The 21202-nt window shown below is 36.4% G+C and overlaps 1 protein-coding gene across 2 annotated transcripts in view; it reads right to left on the reverse strand.

The window, feature by feature from the left end:
• FER (FER tyrosine kinase) overlaps positions 1–21202 on the reverse strand; it is a 148111-nt gene that overhangs the window by 94738 nt on the left and 32171 nt on the right. For both annotated transcript variants that reach the window (XM_063421574.1, XM_063421575.1), the window contains exons 8-9: positions 16983–17105; positions 13468–13657 (exon numbers count right to left, since the gene is read on the reverse strand). In XM_063421574.1, the coding sequence (XP_063277644.1) occupies positions 13468–13657; positions 16983–17105 (313 nt within the window). The remainder of the gene's footprint in view (positions 1–13467; positions 13658–16982; positions 17106–21202) is intronic.

The raw sequence follows: 21202 nt of genomic DNA on the forward strand, positions 1-21202 counted from the left end.
TACTCAAGAACTAACAGAATTTTATTACAACTACTGGTCTAATAGAAAGAACTGGAGTCATCACTATATGGGCTGGTAACAAAAAGCCACAGGTGAAGAACTCCTAGGCTACACTTCACAAGAGCCATGCAAAATTTTCCAGTGAAAGTGCCTGAAGAATTAAGTTATGCATACAGTACTTAACACAATGAACCCAGCAGACTAAGCAAATAAAAACACAATGTCCGTGACATTTTTACATGAGGATGCAGACTGGTAAGCATAAAGTCTTGCAAAAAAATTCCTAAATCCTAAACTCCTCATGTTCACCCAAAACCTCAACTCCTAATGTTCTCTGCATTCCTTGTCTGCAGCTGAAGTAAGGAAGTGATGAAGATTACCCACAACTACCACAAGCATGTTGACAAATTCCTGAAGAGCAGTGTGCATGCCAAAGAATGCCATCTGGAACTGGAAATTGTCTTTACTAGCCAAAAACTTAAAATAACAGTACTAGGCTTGCCAGAAATCCATTCATACCTACACCACCTGCAGATGGAGAAACAAACCATTCTCATGCTCTCTTTTCTCATTACAACCCATGTTGGTTATTTTAAAACTCTAAAACCCCCAGACAGGAAGCCAAGCCACATTTTAGCAGAGAACAAAACAAAAACTGTTCTCTATCTTTTATTTCAGATCAGCACAGGCAAAGCTTCTCTGGTCTCACCGAGTACAGCGGCAATACCTTGACAAAATGTGATCTCATAAAGTAAATCTGTATAGCAGTTTGTAGGTGGGGAACTATAAGTCAACAAAGAGCAAAATTACAGCTGTGAGCTACAAGCAGGTGATTTATTTCTGCCATGGAGGTTAGTTAAAAGATGCAACATTACTAAGGTAAAAGGTCAGTGAAAAGGACAGCTTGAGGAGTTTCTTCCCAGAGATTCTGAAAAAAAAAAAAATTTTTCCTGATCTCTACTCAAGCAAAGGTTCCATCCAAAATGCGGTTTTCTTAGGAAGACTCTGTGTAGAGTTCAGCATCTTGTATCCAAAGACATGGGAAGACAACCGAATCAACTAACTGGATGCTATACCAACTGCATAAAGGGAAAACTAAAGCTATGGAAAGAAGTACTCTGTGCATCAGCCAATGAAGCAGCTGATGCTGCTTCCAAATGTGTCAACTGGGGGTTCGTCAGCCCAAAATATATCTAAATGCAGTATTTATAAAAATAGCATGACCTGACCACGGCATTTGTTAGTGACCGCATTTACTACAACCGATCAATTACTTTAATTAAAATACACTCACTAATAGGAGGAATGAAAGTCTTTCCAGATATCATTAAATATATTCAAATACTGTTGGATTTGGTTGGTTTTCAGCCACATTTACACTCATAATACCTGCTAAAGATAAGTGCCTTACAAAGCTAGCGGTGGAATCCAGATCTCAGGCATTTAAGTCAAGAAAGTCTGGTTCCTGGAAGGGACTATACGTATTGAAGCAGCAGTACCATGAACAGCTGTTGGGGAAGCAGTGGACAGAAGTCAACATATAAAGAATAGAAAATAAGGACAGCATCACTATATTGCATGACCTTGAAATCCATAAATCCTCCTATAGTTCACAAGACACCAAAGGACTAAATATCCGATAGCTGCAGGATCGCAGGCTGCAGATTCAGCAGAGGTCCATGCCAACTGCCAATCTACCAAAAACACTATTCTGTAGGAGGATGAAATGGGTAAACCCCAAAATTTTCCCTTGACTTCAAAGGAAGTTTTTACAGTCTAGAGGAAAATCCTGTCTCTCCAGCCAACTACCATGTCATTGTACCAGAGGCATTGTCTTTGTGTTTGTCATCACACTGTTCTGACTTGTACAAGGTAACATTTCTTCAATTCCGCCCTCAACACATTGGCATCTACTAATCAAGATTCCTATTATAGTTCATTAATTATCTTGAGCTGACTCACTGACTGGCTCTAATAAAACCACCTGGCAAATGCTTTGTAGAAATAGCATTACATGTTCTGTGATCAGACAGAACATGAAACCTTTTTCCTCTCCCAATAAACCGTGTTACTAAATATGGACCAGTGATTGTAACCTGTTTGGAAAATCATACTGTGAGAGAATGCATTGATTTTATCACAATAAAATAAAGTTTCATGGAGTTGACCCTGAAGAGCTTCAGTCAGATGGGACAAGTTCTTAGCCAGATCCACATTTATGTTAGATGTATTAAACAATAAAACTGAACCTTTCATAACTGGAAGAGCTTGCAGTATGCCTAGATTCAAATGTGATGAGGTACTTCTGTCTGACAGCTGTTTCGCAGGGTAGTCAGAATATGATGTTTGCTTTTGGTTTTGACAGATACTTGTTTATGCACAAATCAGTCTGCATGCTAACAGTTAAAATGATAGACCAACTTTGTGACAGCTTGAGCTCAACTTGAGCACCATAACTGAGGTAGGCTTAATGAGTAATCTTTGCAGGGTGCCAAAACAACAAATATCTGCCAATTTAAATAACAGAACAACAAAAATGCAAACCCTCAAAACTGGCAGCATTCAAATTCTACTCTGAGTAAAGCCTATGGTCCACTGAACTCGTGCATATATCACGGCTACAAATCACAGACACAAACAAGATGATTTTGAAAATACAGACATCATGGAGGACAGAATCAATGTGTAAAGGTACCAAGTAAAAGATTTCAATCCTGTTCAAGCTGAGGCTCATAAATTTTATCTAGTATGATGACCCAAAACAAGTAAGGCACATTTCTTCTACAGAAATACAAAAAGACTCTCAGTTATTAGTTCAATCAATGGATTCTCTTTTTTTCTTTCAGTCACGACTTATTTAAAAAGGTCTGAACAACCAAGCAGTGTTCTCTCAAAGTTCATAAGCTGCACTTATTTGGCATGCTCAAGCTGCTTGTTGAATCAAAGATCAGTCTCCTCCATTACAGAAGAAACTCCTTTTGCACCCACAACACCCTTTCCCCAAAAAATCTGTAATTTCTAGATTATGGGTATAGTTACATAGGAGTCAATGCATCAACTTCTTAAAAGATTTGTTGAAGAAAATAACTGATGAAATACTTCAATCATGTTGGTTGAAAACTGTATTTTCCTCACTATTTTTGTTACATATTATAAAGCTACAAAACCCATTATCACACTGTTGCTGAGACACTCAATGCCAAGATCAAATTGTATATACAACTATCCACGAAACCAGTGTTAATTTACATGTTACAGATAAAAATCCCTACAGAGTGAACAGATCAAATAGACAAACACAGCAGCACCCGAAGCAGACCAAAACCTGCTAATACAGCCACAGCTCTGGATACTACTACAAAACAGCTTGTGAGAAGAAAACAGCTCCATTTTTGTCAAAAAGCTACTTCAATGGCCACAGGAAAATTGCTCTACAACAAATCATTACTTCATTAATGGTACTTTTGTCACATATTACTGTGGCCTGGAACTTGAATCATCACTAAGTGAGCACAACCACACTGCAACAAGATCCTGTTAGGTAGAAAATGTTCACGATTTCCACTTGCAGGTTTGTCTTCCCCCCACCCCCTACAGAGAAAACAACATCTCTGCTTTATGCTACAATAGCCAACAAATTAACATAAGAAAATTGAATTTATATCAGCTGCATTGAACTTTGATTTTCCTTGAGGATGTCGGTTTCTCTTTTAGATTAATAAACTATAAGTGTATCTAAAAGGTTTGGGGTTTTTTCAGCCCAGAAGTTACTTCTTTAACTTTTCTGGTTTTATAAACAAGAAGTCATTTTGGGGTTTTTTTTGTTTCATTGTTTCTAGCCTAGAAGTTACTGAGCTATTAGTTTTTATTTTTAGAACGCTCTAAATATATCTCCCTTCACTTAAAAGTCATACAAAAATCTGCATCCTCTTTCACTACCATCGCCTATGGCCAGCTCAGTCACATCAGTTCCTTCTATACTGCAATATTCACTGCATTACACTGAATTCAGTATAAACAATCACCATGTTCAATGGCTCTAGACAGCAACTAGCACAGAAGACAAAAACTTCAGATTAACATGACACAGAAACTGTCAGGACTGTCAAGCATCTCATTTTAGCCCCCTCTAACCCCAAACCAATATATTTGTATTTCCATTTTTCTCTCTCTCCTACCAACAGCTCTTTCGTTTTTATAGCAGTTGCTGAGTAAATACTACAGGTTTCCAGACTAAGATAATTTCAGTTAGATATTGTGAAAGTCCTCATTGTTACAGAATTCTGGCCAAACTAGGCAAATTTAATCTAGAGGGGAATGACAAAAGTTTGTATTACATGTAAAGCCAAATATAAAGTGATTTTATTTCATCTTAGTATTCAGAGCCAAGATCTAGAAATAAAACAAGTCATTCTGAGGCACATCAGAAACAAAATTTTGCTGATATAGCTCAGGCTACATCATTTCTATGCTGTTTTTTTCTTATCATACTATTTATGCCTTGATTTAGCACTCAATTTACCACAGTGGCAACATGTGTTGATAAAGTCAGCCACAGTCTCACAGAAATACTGTCTCATAAAATTGTACTGACAACTCCTTCGTCTCCAGCCCTTCCATCTGGATCAGTATGCTGTAGGTTTTTCCAATCTTACGTTTGGTCCTGTATCCTGGACAGACTTTGGACCCATACCATAGTCTTGTCCTCAGCACTGTCCATGACCTCTTTTCACTTTGCTCCTGATAGGACTGCCAGGAGCACTGTGAGCCTGACTAAACGCTCTGCTGCCTCTGGAGCTGCCACTCTATCCTGTATTTGGTTTCTTTCTTTTTTCCTTTTTCCCCCTACTTCTACTAATCTATACTCTAGCTTCTAGACACCACCAACTCCTGCTTTTTTTCAGCAACTTGACAAAAAAAAATCAGATTTAAAAAATCATTTTCCTTAAAGAAAGATTTTGCAGTAACTTCCAGAAAACAAACCTGCTTTTGGTCCACAAAATCCTACAGTGCCTTAGAAGTAAAGACCTTCAATTGTTTCACAAGAATGACAAATCTCTACGCATCTCGGCTGTGATACTCCAAGCTTTCTTCTCTAGGATGAGGACATCAGTTTCAGAAACTCCTGGATATCTGCTATTATCTTCATGCAAATGTCACTCCCTTTCTCCCATTACCCTAACACAACAGGGTTTAAGTTTCTGATGACCTGTTTATGTATCTCCCTAAAAAGTAATTGAGATAAGTAATCCTGGAATTTTTTGGCAAGGTTACAGTGACTACCTACCACTATCTCACATAGAACTTTAATTCTCCCTACCATTAAAGACTATTTTGAACAAAGAACCTCAGTGTCTGTTGGAAAGGGGACTTCACTTGTTTGAATATTAATATCCAGTGCTCTTTATGGCTGCACTGGCAGACTTGAGTCACAGCTTCATGCCACAGGCAGGATACCTTAGGCAATCTAAAATGGGCATTAGTGCTGATGTTCAGGCATCTGGATACCAATGACCAGAAATGTTTTGCATATGTGACTGCTAGATGATAAAAGAGAATGATTATCTGAAACATGCTATTTCACTTACCCCACTGTTAAAAGTCACCAACAGTAAAAAAGAAAAAATAAAAAGGAGAACAAAAAAACAGGTCTGCAACTTAAAGACAGTGGTCTGAAAATTGGATTGCCATTCTGGTTTCTCAAGTCTCTAGAGGTGAGAACTTCCCTATATGGCAGAAAAAACGCAGAAGCTAAGCATAAAATCTTACACTTCAATCTGGCAAAAAAACTACTGGTGACACAACATTAAAACCATAAATCTGAATTCCAATAATTATTTTATAGCAGATTTTAGGACATCTAGAAGCATAATAATTGTCTTTAAGGACAATGGTATTTTTAATCAGTCACTTAAAAAGGAAGAGAAAAAAGCAGAGAAGAGATTTAAAGCCGCCAAATTCTATGACAATACCTCCTGTGCATTGCCTAGAGGCTATGAGAAGTTAGCAATCACACTAATTCTGTCTCATCACTATGAAAAAGATGCAAAAAGGCAATGATGATGATTCTGGCAAAGAATTACTACTTTTCTCCAAGCACACAGAGAAACATATGCTGGATACCATATGAATCTTCTCTGTGGATAGGAAAGCTACTGACTGAAATAACAAATCCCCAGTGGGTATGAAGTTCTGCAACACTACTACAGTGAAGCCTGCTTCCTCAAGGAAGAAATGAAAGCTCTTGATATATTTTTGGCCGTTCAAGAGAGGTCTGTGTACTTATCTCAAGTGCTTATAACTCTCTGTCATACAGAGAGGGTAAACTAACTATGCACTTCAAGTATTGCAATAGTTCTGTTTCTGTGAATGATCCATCTCCCTCAATTCCTCAAGAATTTTGCTCATACTTCTACACTTTTCCTCAAAGCCAGGTTATTTCTCAACACTTTTTTGAGATAGATAATATGCTGACCTTAAGAAATACTTAAGTTCTGAACCTTAGTGTGTGAACTTAGTCCAATCTTTTACTTCACAGAAGCTTCTAGGCATGTTCAGTGGCAAGAGTCTTGATAGTTCCACTGACCTCTCACCCTGTAAATTCTAGACCAGTTAGTGGGACAAAGTAGGACTGGTTTTATCTGTCTGCTGCCTTTGTATCTATTTGTATTGTTCTTCCTCTGATATATGTCCATCAGGCAGTTGGGATTTACAAAAAGAAGAAACAGAAGCTAGAACATAATCACTATGAAAGAGAGATATACAGAATTCATCCTCTTCACACTTCCTAAAAGCACATGACATTTGGGGCACTTCCAATCCATGTCGAATTCTGGCTATAAGCCAGAAACACAGGCCCAAGCCAGCAAGCTTGGAAAGTAGCCATAAACAAAACTGAACTTCAGCTGTCCAGGTAACCACCAAATAAAACCATTTATTCCCAGGTCTTTTATGAATAAATAGGCAAAATTTCTACAGCATGACTGCACTGCCGATGTTTCCTTAGCAGAGACTAAAATAAAAGAAAGGATAAGGATACCAGTGGTGCACAGACTAACTCTGGCCCTGGGTCTACCAACAAGTTAAAATCTTGTAATAACACAGTGGAAGTATACAAGATTTATAAATATATAAACCAAATTACTGTGAAGGGCTCCCTTACCATGCTCTAATACAATCTTAGTTTTATATAAATGTCATGAGCCTCAAACCAGTAGAGAATTACTTACACGGACAGATAAGGGAGATGTTTGTTGATGCATTATAGAGTGCAAAGAACATGCCTATACCTCTGAATCAGTAAGAAAAATGACAAATTTATCTCTACTGTTATGCTTTCTGCTATTGCTGCAATGGCCTGTCACAGAAGGCAATCACTTCTTCGCATCTATTTTAAAATAAAGAACTGGCATAGTCTGAGACAGCAGGGGAAAAGGAACCCCTAAGAGTGTGGTGATTCTCTCAGCAGATTATGTTTCAGGTCCTTGTGATCCAAGATCTAACATGTATGCAATGAAGTATCTTTAATCAAGTAGCAAATTCCTGCAAAGCCTCTTTCATATACATGTAACTGACAGTACATAAAAGTCAACACATACAAACTGATTAAATTTGTCAATTGCTATTTTAGTGAGTGCTCTGAACACATTCACTTCAAATTCAAATGCGCAGAAGACAACTCTGGCTATTGGTTTGTTGATCATACTAGTTAGAGCACCAAGCCTTGGATTCTAGAAAGCAAGGATGGAAAGATAAAACATTTACATTATGTAGAATAATTTGCAAACAAATAAAGATGCACTTTAGCTCTGTTTCATATATTTAGTATTTTTTTCCTTCCATAATGACTGAGAACTAATTTTAGTTACCATAACCTTCACTAAAAGCTGGCTTACCTTATTTTTAAAGCAATCACTAAGGATAAAATCTCTGAAGCATTTTAAAAAGGAATGACAAACAACAAAACCAATTAGATACAAAGTGAACATCGTAATTTTTTTTCAAGTAATTATGCTACAACAGATAAAACCATTTTCTGCTGTGTTTTAAGCCTGCAGCTTAAAGCCTGCAGCTCCACTGGCACAAGGCATTACAACATCCCAACGGCTGTACCGTGGTGTTTCAGCTTGCTTCTGCCCTGTGTATCTCTCAGGAGTTCATGCTAAAAGCTCTGGCTTATTCAGTCATAACTAGTCTTCTGGCACTGAGCTCCACCTGCTGACAAGTCTCTTAAGTGTTGCAGAGCTTGCTCACCAAGTCTCAGTTTTGTCAACCAGCTCCAGGAAAATGCTGCAGTACGCAAAATCAATCTATGTGAGAACAGGATGTAATTTCAAACATATATTCTTAAAAGTAATGGGTTTACGCCTTCATAATTTTTTTTTTACCACATAAGGGAAAAGAGAAGGCATACTAAAATGGCACTTTAGTGCCATTTCACTATATGATTGCTAAACAAAATTAATTACTATTTTGTATTAAATCAGTCCCTGAAGGCTTCCTATTCTGTAACAATTTCCAATACAGCAATACTGATGCTGTAAGTTTAAAGCTTTATCATGAAAAGCAAATCATCAAATTGTATGTAATTACCTGAGTAAATATTTAGCTGGCACTGCGATATTCAAAAATTAATGAGGTATTTATTTCTAATCTGATCATCAGACATATAAAAGTTTTGTTGCTGTTGCTTTCTTCATTTTAATTACCATGGACTACTACCATGCAAAAATACACTTTATGTACCTCCAGACAAATGACAGGCCACACATCCACTGAACACCTAAACGTGGAAAAGTTAGCTCAAGTAGCTTGCAGTTAGTTACTAATTAAAATTTATAAAGTGACATAATACATAACACTTTGGATACTACTACATTTTTGTCAAAATATATCTGTTTACAAGGAATAACCAGCTTTTTTTTTAGTATCTCCATACTTTAGGTACAGAAGAAAATGTGAATTATGAATCTCCCATTAACATAGTGAATAGCATAAATGCATAACTGTAAGGGGCTCAAATCCAAGATTTTAAACTTGTAGTCCTGTCAGCATTATAATTATCTCTGTCTTGGATGGGTAAGTCAGTAGAAAAGTGTAACTGTCAGTAAAAAGAAAATGTTTTATTTTTCCATATACAGTGACAAAACTGTTAAATGCAATGTTCAGAAATAACAAAAAACACATTTTTGTTTCACTCTGTGCTATGATAACCTGACTGAAAAAAGGAGAATCATTTGGCAATCTCTTTTTTTTTTTCCTAAAATGAGTACATGCCTACAAAGGCACAGCAAATATACTTCAAAAGATGTATTGGCTAAAGCATACTTTATTGAAGACACTAACAGAATATGAAACTTCCTACAGTTAATAGAGGCAAAAAAGAACAAGGAAACCAAGTTAAAACACTTGCATAACATTACACTGTCCATAAAAACATATCTAACAGCATATCAGAATTTCATTCCGTGTTAGTATTCTATTACACAGTTACCTAATGTAAGAAGAGAAGGGAAACAAAACAATTTGCAATCTATTCCACCATGAAATTGGCTCTGTTTATATGATATAAATACTTAGGAGATATGAAACAAAATTGCTTTGCATATCCTCTTTTAAATTTTAAATTACGAAACAAAAAAATTATGTGTGACTTGAGGACACAAAAATTTATTTCCTATGGATGCTGACAACACAAGCCAACTATGATTTTCTAATTCTTAGGAAAAAAAATTGTAAAACAAGTGTTTACAACTAATTTCTGAAGAGGAATAAATAACCACATTCAAATGTATCAGAGTAACATTTAGATAAAACACTCTCAGAAAAAGTGGAGAAATGTTAATGAATTTATAGCTGAAGAAACAGTCATCCTCTAGAACAATATCAGGATGAGCAACCAGCAGCAAGAGTATTTTGTTTCTGATCTTTTACAGCCCTACACTTTTAAGGAGTTTTACTAAAAAAAAAAAAAAAAATCCCATTTAAAAAATCACCAGGATGTTTATTTACAGAAATAACCCATCAGAGCATTATTTTTTCATCTTGAGATATAGTCAAGACTGTCAGGTCAGGGCCTTGCCAGATATGAGCACAGACTGGGAGAAAGAAGAACATGTCAAGAGCAGCCCTGCAAAGAAGGACTCGGGGGTGCTGGTAGGCAAAAAGCTGAACATGAGCTGACACTGTGCACTTGCAGCCAAAGGGTCAACCACATGCTGGGCTACACCCAAAGCACCATGAGCAGCAGGACTACGGAGGTGACTCACTTCCTCATCTCTGCCCCTGTGAGATCCTTGAAAACCCCAGACCAGGTCTGGGGTCTTCAACATAAGAGAGAGATGGAACAAGCCCAGAGGAAAGCCACTAAATTGCTCACAAGGCTGGAGCACCCCTTCTATGACAACAGGCTGAGTGAGGAGTTGCTCAGCCTGGAGAAGGGAAGAAAATCTCCAGGAAGATCTCACTGAAGCTCTTAGGTACTTAAAGGAAGGTTGTAAGAAACATGGAGGCAGACTCTTCACATTCACACTATCACAGCAAATAGTGACATGATAAGGGGAAACAGCCTTAGTCTAATAAAGGAGAGGTTCCAGCACCTCAGCAGAGTCTTGCTTTGCTGGGAACACAGCTCTGGCACAAGCTGTGAGAAGGAGCCAGCCCCAGCACTGACAGTGACCACCGAACACCACCTTAATCCTCTCTGCTCCACTGCAGGGTGACAGCAGTGGTCGTTTTGTGTGCAGAAACAACAGCCCTGCTTCTGGCTCACTGGAACAACCAGCTGGGGAAGAGGCTGTGTGAGAGAAAAATGCCCCAGAGTCTGCACTACCTGTCAGCATTTCTACTGTGTGCTGCGGAAGTGCTGAGCAAGTAAGTCAGGTCTAAGGGCTTATCCAACATCAGAGGCATCAAATCATTTAATTATCACCACAAGACCCTTCCCAGAAAGCAAGGCCAATACCAGCACCATCAGGCACATTTAGCTACTGTCTTTTTTCAAGTCCAAAAGCTGGTAGGATTCTTTTACTTAGGTGAAGAAGCTCCTGCAGGTCCTAAAGGAAAAAACAGCATGAACAGCAGGATGTACAGAATCCAGTGCAGGCAGCAGTAGACCATGGCCATTTCCTTCTGGGGCAATGTGTGCTGATCCCAAGGCAGCCTTAGTGCCAATGGCCTGCATGTAAATGCTGTATCCTGTACATGTAAATGCTGAACTTAGCTGTGGAAATAAACTTGCCTCATTTCACAGTTAACCCTGTTATCAGTCCCATTCGTTCTCCTGTACAAGACAAGAACTTGCACATCTGGTACTTGCAAAATAAATGTGCATGTCCAAAAGCGGCTTAGCCATTCTGGCAAGCTTTGCCTTGAAGAAGCAAAGGGTAGTAAAGAAGGGAAGTGGTAATTCTGCACAATTTATTCTTCAGATGAAACTTAACACATCACACTTCATGGCAGGTCTTCTCTGCAAGGTAGCTTGATTGATCAGCATTATTTTCATAAAAGGTGAAGGCACTCTGAACTCTCAAATAACATAGGCCAGATGGAACTACATAAACTAGAGCAAGTTACTAAAAGTACAAAATCCATGTTAAAAATGAATGTTAACATTACCCCTGACATACAAATGTGTTCTCAAGTTGTCTTAACGGTAAATTTTACTTACTGGTTTAAAAAAATAAAACAACAAAACCCACATTATCCTCTATTTCAGCTTACACAACATCACTTAGTGTGCTAAATATTTCTGTCTCCTTTAGTACCAACTTTCTGTTCCTGTTTCTGTACCTTCTCCCTGAGAAGCTGACCAGACTGCCTGTCATCATTAGGTTCCTTTCCAATTGCTCTCATAGCTTTTCTCTCCAACCTTGCATTGGTTTAAAGTGGCAAGATTTTGTAAAGGGGTGTATCCTGCTGTAGTGGAAGGTGTTGAAAGGGATTGGAACTAGGTAATCTTGGAAGTCCCCTCCAACCCAAACCATCCTATGACTCTATGTCCCCCTTCCCCTGCCCTCCTGCAGAGGCCACTGAGCTCTGAGCATAGCACCAGGCACCCTGGGCCATCTGCCCTAGGGCACTGTGGGCCACCACTGGCTGCACTGGAGGTGATGAGCCCTCACTCCTTGCAGGTGACACTGGAGCTGACACGGTGCTGGCATTGATGGAGCTGCTGTCTCTCTGTCCTGTTGGCCCTGTGTGGGCCTGCGCTCAGCACTTGGATAATTTTCTCCCACTCACGGAAACAGAGGTTTAGACACTAGAAAGCAGACTTCAGTAATGTTGTGCTGAAAGGGAAAAGTACCACTCTTATAACTAGACTCATCATCTCAACTAACTCTAGTAGACAATGATCAGTAGCACTACTACAGGATATGGTATTAAAAAACTAACAAGACAGCCTGCCCCAAGAAGATTCCAAGCCTCCTAATCTTTTGCAATCTTTTTGTACTTTTTAAACTCCTAGGTCATGACAAGTGTACAAGCTTTGTAAAACAGTATTTTGTACCAGTGTAAATGACAACCACCTTATAGTGCCTTGTAAATATTAAACAGCAGTGGAAGCAAAAGAACGCTGACAAGCAAGTACAATTGTAGGACAGGAATCAAACTGTTCCACAAACAGACAGAGGAAGGAAAAAGCTTTCCTTGTCTCAGAAACAATAATTAAATTATCATTTCACAGAGCAACTGCCCCATGGGCCAAAAAGAATGTAGGCTAAACATCGAAGAAAAAAAGTCACAAATATCTCCTACGTCAAAACTAATGCACAAAGGAAAACACTTCTGTTTGTAAACAGGTACTGGTTGTTTGCTTTTTTATGTGGCCTACAAACTACACACATAGCTGCATACAACTGACAAAAGGACATCACACACAATTTTAGCAAAGTAAGGTACTTATTTAAACTATATGAGTTCTCATCAGAATAACAAAATTTTTTTTAATCATTAGAAGCATGTAAACATTTAAAAGAAGTTTCAAAGAAACCAACGGTCATTTCTGTCTAACAAAAAAGTAATCACAGTACATAAAATTAATTTTCCAATTATGTAACACATGCAGCAATTCCAAAAGCTTTTGCTGTTAATTTTTTATCTATAACTGTAAATTTATTTCTTCAACACAGCCAAGAAAATTACCAATAGCTACTCGGTCACATTTACTAAATCTATCTAAGGGTTAATGCTCTTCTTTATAAAACAGTATAATGAAAATCTAAGCATCAAGTGTACAGAAGACTAATCCAAGTCCCCAGACAGATTTTCTTATGAGTTACTGAGTTACTGCCTCTTAAAAAGAAAAAATATCATGCAATTGAACTCCTTGTCCAAATAAGTATCCAAAAATCCAAAATTAAGTCCATTCACTTTAAATCACCTCACTGTGTGTCTTAATACTCTGATCCTGCCTCTGAAGTACAATGGCAGGGCTACACAATTCAGTAAAACAGATGTAAAACTTACCATGGAAGTCACTGATCTGGCATCTTCTTCATAATTCACTACAGGTGGTGGCTCTTTCCCATCATTCTCTTGAACCTTTTGTTCCAGTAGCTCTTTCTGAGCTGCAAATTTTGCCTCAGAGCATCTTAATTGCTGGACTGTTTGCTTAAGTTCTTCAAGCGCTTGCTTTTGGCTCAGCAAGAGCACAATACTGTAAAGAAAATTAACAATTTAAAAATGTACATCATTCAAAATAGTTTATTTGCTTCATAAAAACTGAGGGGAAAAAAGCACGACAATTCCTAAAACATAATCATTTATTCAAAGGTGAAGCAATTCTAGAAAATTTTCAAAGCAACAAGATAATGCATGCAAACACTTTTTCTCTTTTCTCTATCACAAAAATATTTAATAAATGTAAGTGAAACTTCTCTTTTCATCTACTTTTAACTGAATTTATAAACACTAGGGTTCCCCCTCCCTTAGAGAATAAGTAAATTTTAGATAATGATTTCAAGTGATGAGAAATTCACTCCAATCAGTGTAGTAGTTGCAGTAATAATTTGCAATATTAAACTCATCTCACGCCCTAGTACAAATTGATATGGCATCACGTAAGAGATATCTGTTTTTTTTCTCTGCATTGTAATTATTTCTGGACTGTGTTATAACTGTCTTATGAAGCTAAATAAATTTATCTTTATGAGGAGCTAAAAGCAATTTTCCACCTTCTGCTTATTTTTATAGTTCCTCTCTGAGTAACACTCATACTTGTCAATGGTAAAATCACATTGAAGGACAGGCACTTAGAGCATCTGCAGGTACCCAGATAACTCTGTTGTCCCAAAGAACTGCCAAAAACAAAGACTGACAGAAGCTGCCTAAGAAACAGGTCACAGTATAATACACTTTAGACACTCCTAAAAGCACTCAACCAGAGCCCAGTGACTACAAGAGATTCAGAGTTCTCACAGTCTACAAGAACAGATGAAGCAGAATGGAGCAGAACTATGAAGAACGAGGACAATATGAAGAAAAATCACAGTATTATGTTGCCCTGTATCTTCAGGCTAATCCTTTGAAGACAAGCCCTCCTGCCAGCCTACCCTTGAAGCAAAACAGGCAGAAGTTGTTCATACAGGGATTGATCCTTCAGAAACTGATGTTCAGCCAAATGAGTATTCAAATGGGTTTCAAAGTAACAAGGGAACCACCTGTCATAAAAACCTCTTTGGCAGGAAAAGATACAAATCATATCCATATAGGTGAGCATTATATCAAGTTACTAATGAGCAAAACTCCACACCATCCACAAAATGATTGTTCATTCAAAAAGGGTAACTGTGATGTAGCAGACACGATTCTTAAATCTGAAACTGAGATTCGGCATGAGCTTGTACATATCTAAAAGCATCAGAGAAGCAAATGAACAACTATCCTGAAGTTATCCTGAAGATAATGTGTTTTCATCTGGTCTCCTTTATGAGAGAAAAAGGACATCATCATGTGAAAATAACAGGCTTCAACCATCAGCAAGGCTTTGGAGAATACACACTGGCTGGAGTGGCATCCCTAAACACAGAATGGTTTCACCCGATCAGGACACAGCAATAACAAGACATATTCTGCTAGTGAAAAGGCACTCACAAGCTATTCTCTTTCTGAATGGTGGCAAAATGGATCACAATCTGATTTGGTTCCCCAAATCCAATTTTCAGTGCTTGCCACTCTAGTCATGCATGAGGGAAATAATCTATAAAATTATTCGCCTGTGGTTTGCATGAGTGCAAACTTTGAAGTCCTTGTTGCCAGTAATAGCTACTAGCAACTTCACAGAGTGAGATCTTGTGTGAAGGATCCCTCCAGCTCAAGACAACACATGAGAAAGTAGTAAAAATACCACAAATATTCAATATGCTATCATGTTGAAAGAGCAGATGGTGTGCTTGACATATACATCTAAAAATAAAATACAATTAAAACATTTTCTGTGTTGAAGGTAATATCATCATCTGAAGATGGAAAGGGATATTAGTGACAGGATAAAAGAACCAAGACATCGCCATAACGTACGACCTTATGCAGTCATAATTAAACCCAATGCAACAGTTGAACAATACATTCTGGGGACAGTACCTACATGTTGAAACATCCTGATCACTTAGCACTGCAGCTAAAAGGTGAAAAGGGAGCTTGTTTGAGGTAGGCATGATCAATGACAAATCAGAACAAGGATGATTTCAGGGAAGCTTTCACTGTACAACTAGACATCTAAGCCAGACTCCCTGCCTTTTAATAAGACACACAGGTACTGGTGCAATTTGAACTGAAATCATCTCTTCAACACTACAAACATCTGCTAAGTGTCAGTGAGAGAAGCCTTCACACAGTAAGAAATACAGCCATGGTCTAAACTATTTTCAGGGAGCGGGTGAAACAAAAGTGACTGGTAACAAAACAATACTGAGGGGGGAAAAAACCAAACAAGACCCCATCAAACTCAACTAGTTCAAATACAGTTTATCCTCTAAGTAGCATACAGCAAAGAAACAAGTTAAGAACAAAAACTGGAAAACACATTGTGAGTGCATGTGAACTTCACCGAAGAAAGGACACAAAATATCTAATTGAAACACTAATATCAGATACATAAATAAAGTTTTGGATGTGAATTAAATACTATACAATGTTTCATATGACAAGGTTCTGTCAGCAAAGAGCGTCAAAACTTCTTCAGTGAATTATGGATTATCTGAAAAACTTGCATTCCGATTCACTACTGGTACTGTAGATGAATATTTATGACCGACTTTGTAAGATTAATATTGATTGCAACAGGAATCAGAAAAATATCACTACAGACAAAAGGTTTCTTATCTGTTGTACTGATATCAGTTTAGAAAAGTATGTGAGTATTTTTTCTAACCAAAGGTAGAAGAAAAACCTAAAGATGTTGCCCAAGAATGATTCTTATAATAATGTTTTAATTATGGCTCACTAAAACACTCACTAATCTCTGAACTTACTATGCATTATTACAGGGTATGAGATTTACATTTTTTACATTTACACTTTTGTAAAGGAAATGCAAAGTAAAATGAACTTAACCTGACAAGTTGCAAACATATTACTGCATAAGAAAGAGTTTTGCACGTGACTCTGAAAGCCTTTCACAGAATTACATAAACACAAGAGGTGTAATTGTAACACCAGAGAGGCGTTGAACTGAATTCACTCATCTTCTTTGATCAAGTTGAATGGAATTAATGAAAGGTCCAGCTCTTGAGCCATGCCAAACTAAAACAATTATATTAAACCTACGGAGCTGCTCAATTCTTCAGTAAGTTGGGGTCTGCAGAGTGCAAGGGTTATTTTAGAGATGAGAAACTAACTTATCATTGTTTTTCACACTGATCGCTAAACACAAAAGCAGAACAAGATTAGTGAAGGTTATTTCTCATTTAAGATTTAGGAATTGCATTATAGACTATTTTCCCCCTCAAACTATTGTATTTTGAAATTTAATTTCAACTTACTCAGATTTCTTTTCGCATGTCTTAGATGACTCTTCTATTTTTTTCTCTAGCTCCAAAACAAGTTTCTCTTTGCTCAAAAGCGTTTGCTGTGTCTGCATCAGCTCTTCTATTACTGTTTTTAACCTGTAAAACAGATTTCAGAAACCCAAGCTGTGAATGCATGAACTGTATATATCTGGGAACATTGTAATCTTTTTCCTCAAGATGTAAAAGAGCATTATTTCTTAGACTATGTTACCCAGTGCTTGATGATAGGTTGGAGGGTTTTTTTGTGTGTGGCTAGACCTTTACATTATTAAATGTAAATAATTATTAGAGATTATTAGAGATAATTATTAGAGATTCTACATTATTAGAGATTCTGCATTATTAGAGATTCTACATGACCTTCTACATACATGGTTACAGAACGATCTTCTGCCTGCAGGTTCTCCTACCAAGAAAATTTTTTTTCCAGAATATGTGGAATTTGCTAATTTATGAGATGCATTAAGACAAAAGCATGTGTCAAATAAAAACATAGAATCATAGAATCGGTAGTTGGGTTGTATTTACTTCTAGAAATAGCAAAAGTACAAATGAACACTTTCTGTTTGTAATAATGATTGTATCTTTCTTCAAAATTATCCTACTTAGGTTACAATCTCTGGTAATGGTTAATTCGAAGTAATGATAAACTGTACAAAACCACTCAATACTAACAGAGAAGGGATATTACACTTTAAAGCCATTACTGACACTTCATAATTATCCTGGTAAATATTTCAATAACAAAAAAATCATGAATGTACAACAATGTTTGCATTCTGAATAATGCACGTAAATGTCTCACATAATGACGACTTCTAAAATGTGTATTAATCAAGAAATTGTTAAGTCAGAACAATCTCTTAAAAATAAATAAGAATGTACATCTTGTTTCCTTTTCATTATTTATCTGCGCATCTTTAACTATCTTATTTTATTTACCCTGTATTTTCAAGCCCAGTTTCAATAAAATTACTGAAGTAAAGAGTGGACACACAAGCAAAATACATCTAGTAATTACTACTGCACAGATCTACGGCCCAAAACCGCTCCAGACCAGGGAGTGGCATACGCAACTCTCTAATTATCTAGGAGGCACATGCCACACGTCCGTATGTACCAAAATGAATTATTTGATTCTAAACACTGAATCAGTCCTCTCCTCCCAATATATTTTATACAATGTTGATTACATATGACCTTTACTCAGTGGTGCATTTTATTCTAGGAGACTGAAATTACTAAAAAAAGCCGTAGAGTGAATGACCGAAATTTATTTCCCAAAAGACAAAGCTTCTACAGGTGTTTGAGATAAGACAAATACTTAAAACATTTCCCTCAAAGTAATATCCTCACAGTGTCACTTTTTATATACATTTTTACTAGTTTTAGGCTCTCAAAAATCTCTGTGCTGAACTTCTCTATGTTTTCTTATACAGGGTCTCCAACTTATTATCAACTAACTTTTTTATTTTAATACCTTGCTAAAGGAAGTAATTAAAAAAATTTTACTGCTTTTTGATCAGCTTTCTAAACAAAATTTTAATAAACATTGTATTTGCTTAACAACTGATTTACAGGAAGCAGATGTTTTATCTAATGATCAAGCATCAACAGTCACAAAATAAAAACCAAAATGATAAGACTTCATCATTAGAAGGAATGAGTATATACACGCAGATACATCTTCATTATTTCACCACTTCAAAAAATATTGTATTTTATTTTTTATTTTTTATATTTTTATATACTTTATATTTTATATTGCAGCATCAAACATTAAGTTCATGTAGTTCTTCCTGAAACTTCTGAGATACTTCAGGACATTTTTATTTATCTTACAGAAAACAAACTAAAAAGCTACCATGTACATCAAGATCACTTGCCCTCTTGCACTCAATATCTGTTCTTTGTTTAAACAATAACTTTCATTCAAACTGGCTACAGCTGACAACTCAGCATCTTGTATCATCTTGGCTGTAGTTTGCCAAAGGAATTTTCTTGTGGTGCCATATTTGCCTTCTGGACACAGTCAGTTTACAAAAGGGTTTCTATGACTTAACAGTTAATCACTATAACATATTAAAAATCACACGGTACCCCTACCTGGAAAGCTTTGTCTCATATTTCTTTAGTTATAAGCTGCAACTATCAATTAAAATAAATGCTTGATCTTAGAAAACTTATATTTCAGAAGATTTGGATATTACTGTGCTCATTGATCAACCTGGAGCTTATTCTGGTTGCCTCCTCCCAACTCTTAATGTGTGTCTCTTCAAAGCATAAACTTCTATTCTGCTACACTATTTTCAGAATTTCTCAGTATTATTCAGTGACATCTAAAAATACTTATCAGGAGACACCATAACTCATTCCTCAGAAAGATTAGCTGATCAACACTGACTTTTAACTAGCTCCCTTTGTCAAAATTTTACTCATAAATGTAAGTTTACCTTAAAATGTAAAAACCAATTTCTTCATCATGCTCTCTTAAAATATACGATGTTAAACCCGTTCAACAGTTAACGTATGCAAAGCTGTCACTTTTCCATTGCATACTCAATAACACAGCCAAATATTATTGATCATAAATCAATTTATCTCTTATAATGTTTGAAATGTTTGAGAAATAGATCTACCATATGCACTTATTTTATTTGGTAGATATTGAAGGACAGACTAAAGCTGAAAGATCACTCTGATAAAGAGATCATAGAACAGAAGTTGAATAGAAATTTACATAATCATAGGCAGAAAGGAATAGATTGTTCCTCTTCCAAAACAAAAGCTTAAGAGCCATAAAATTAAAAAAGATAGCAGCAGGTTCACCAAATAAGCAGTTAATTTCTGGAATTCCTTGACCAAAACTTCTATGGACAACAGATACTTTTACACATGGAACCTGACCAAAAAAGATCATGGAAGAAAACACTTCCAAGGATATTATAAACTATCTCCAGGGTCATTAAAGACATATATCTCAAAATATTTCAGAGATGAAAATGCTGGGAGGCTGAGGAAACAGCATTATATGACCACCCTGGTTTTGTTCTCTCAAGACTTTTCCCCATTGTCTAACATGAAGAAAGCTGAGTGTCTCTTAGATCTGACTTAATATGGTCTAACTGTTTTTCTCAGAATCCTAAATCCATACCAGAAAGTGAACACCCTAAAGACAGCAATACCTAAGACAGCTACTTAATTCCTATTCCAGAAATAGTGCCACACCATAAAATTTCTCACTGAAATTTGCAAAACCATTTCAAGTGGATGAATGTAAGGCTTGCAACATTACACAATGAAAATTGTAATAAAAATGTATATATGTAGGTAAATATATATAAATTTATAATTTTATATATTTATATATATTTTATAAATATATATAAATTTATAACACAATTATATATTTCATCAGAAATGTTTATTACAAAAGCAACATTTAATCTCTTTTATTTAGATATGCTGATGCCTCATTTCTGAACAGTTGGATACAAAAGGCAAGCCAAACAAGAGTTTTTCTTTTTAAGCTGTGGAAGGCAGAATCTTTCAAAAATTTTAATATTCTATTGAAAAGGGGGGCTCAGTATCTATATATTTCTTGTTACTCTGCTGAAATTTATCAAGATGTACAACATCTACAGAGTTTAGGCAGAAATAATCTCAACATAGTAATGATGCAGAATATATTAAAGAGAGAAACATGTTTAAAGGAATTGGGGGGGCTGAATTATCATGGGATCCTTTCATAGGATAAAGATGCTTCATGACTAAGGAGGCAGATACTTCATATTAAAAAATAGTTCAATAATCAATGGAATAGACTTACAAAAAGTAATCAAATTGTACAGAAAAAAGAGACAGCATGATTAACAGCCTTAAAAGCAATTAATAAAATCCAGAGTTTCTGTCATGTTGAGAAAACATAAGGATTAGAGTAACCCACAAAAGACACTGCAATATTTTTACATTTGAAATACTTCGCTCTGATTTTGGTTTTCAGGAAAGCCTACAAGAAATAAGGATAATAGTTTGATTAAGCAAATAAAATTTTTAAAACAAGTAAAAATTCCCACAATTTATCACTGGTGTCTTATTTGCACCAGTTATACTTTCTAAGGGGAAAATACTTCATATAAGTCAAACATGACACAGCAAAAACATCATCAATCATAAATTCTGAATTTGCCATT

This window comes from Prinia subflava, chromosome Z (assembly GCF_021018805.1).
Source record: "Prinia subflava isolate CZ2003 ecotype Zambia chromosome Z, Cam_Psub_1.2, whole genome shotgun sequence".
Taxonomy (NCBI): Eukaryota; Metazoa; Chordata; class Aves; order Passeriformes; family Cisticolidae; genus Prinia; species Prinia subflava.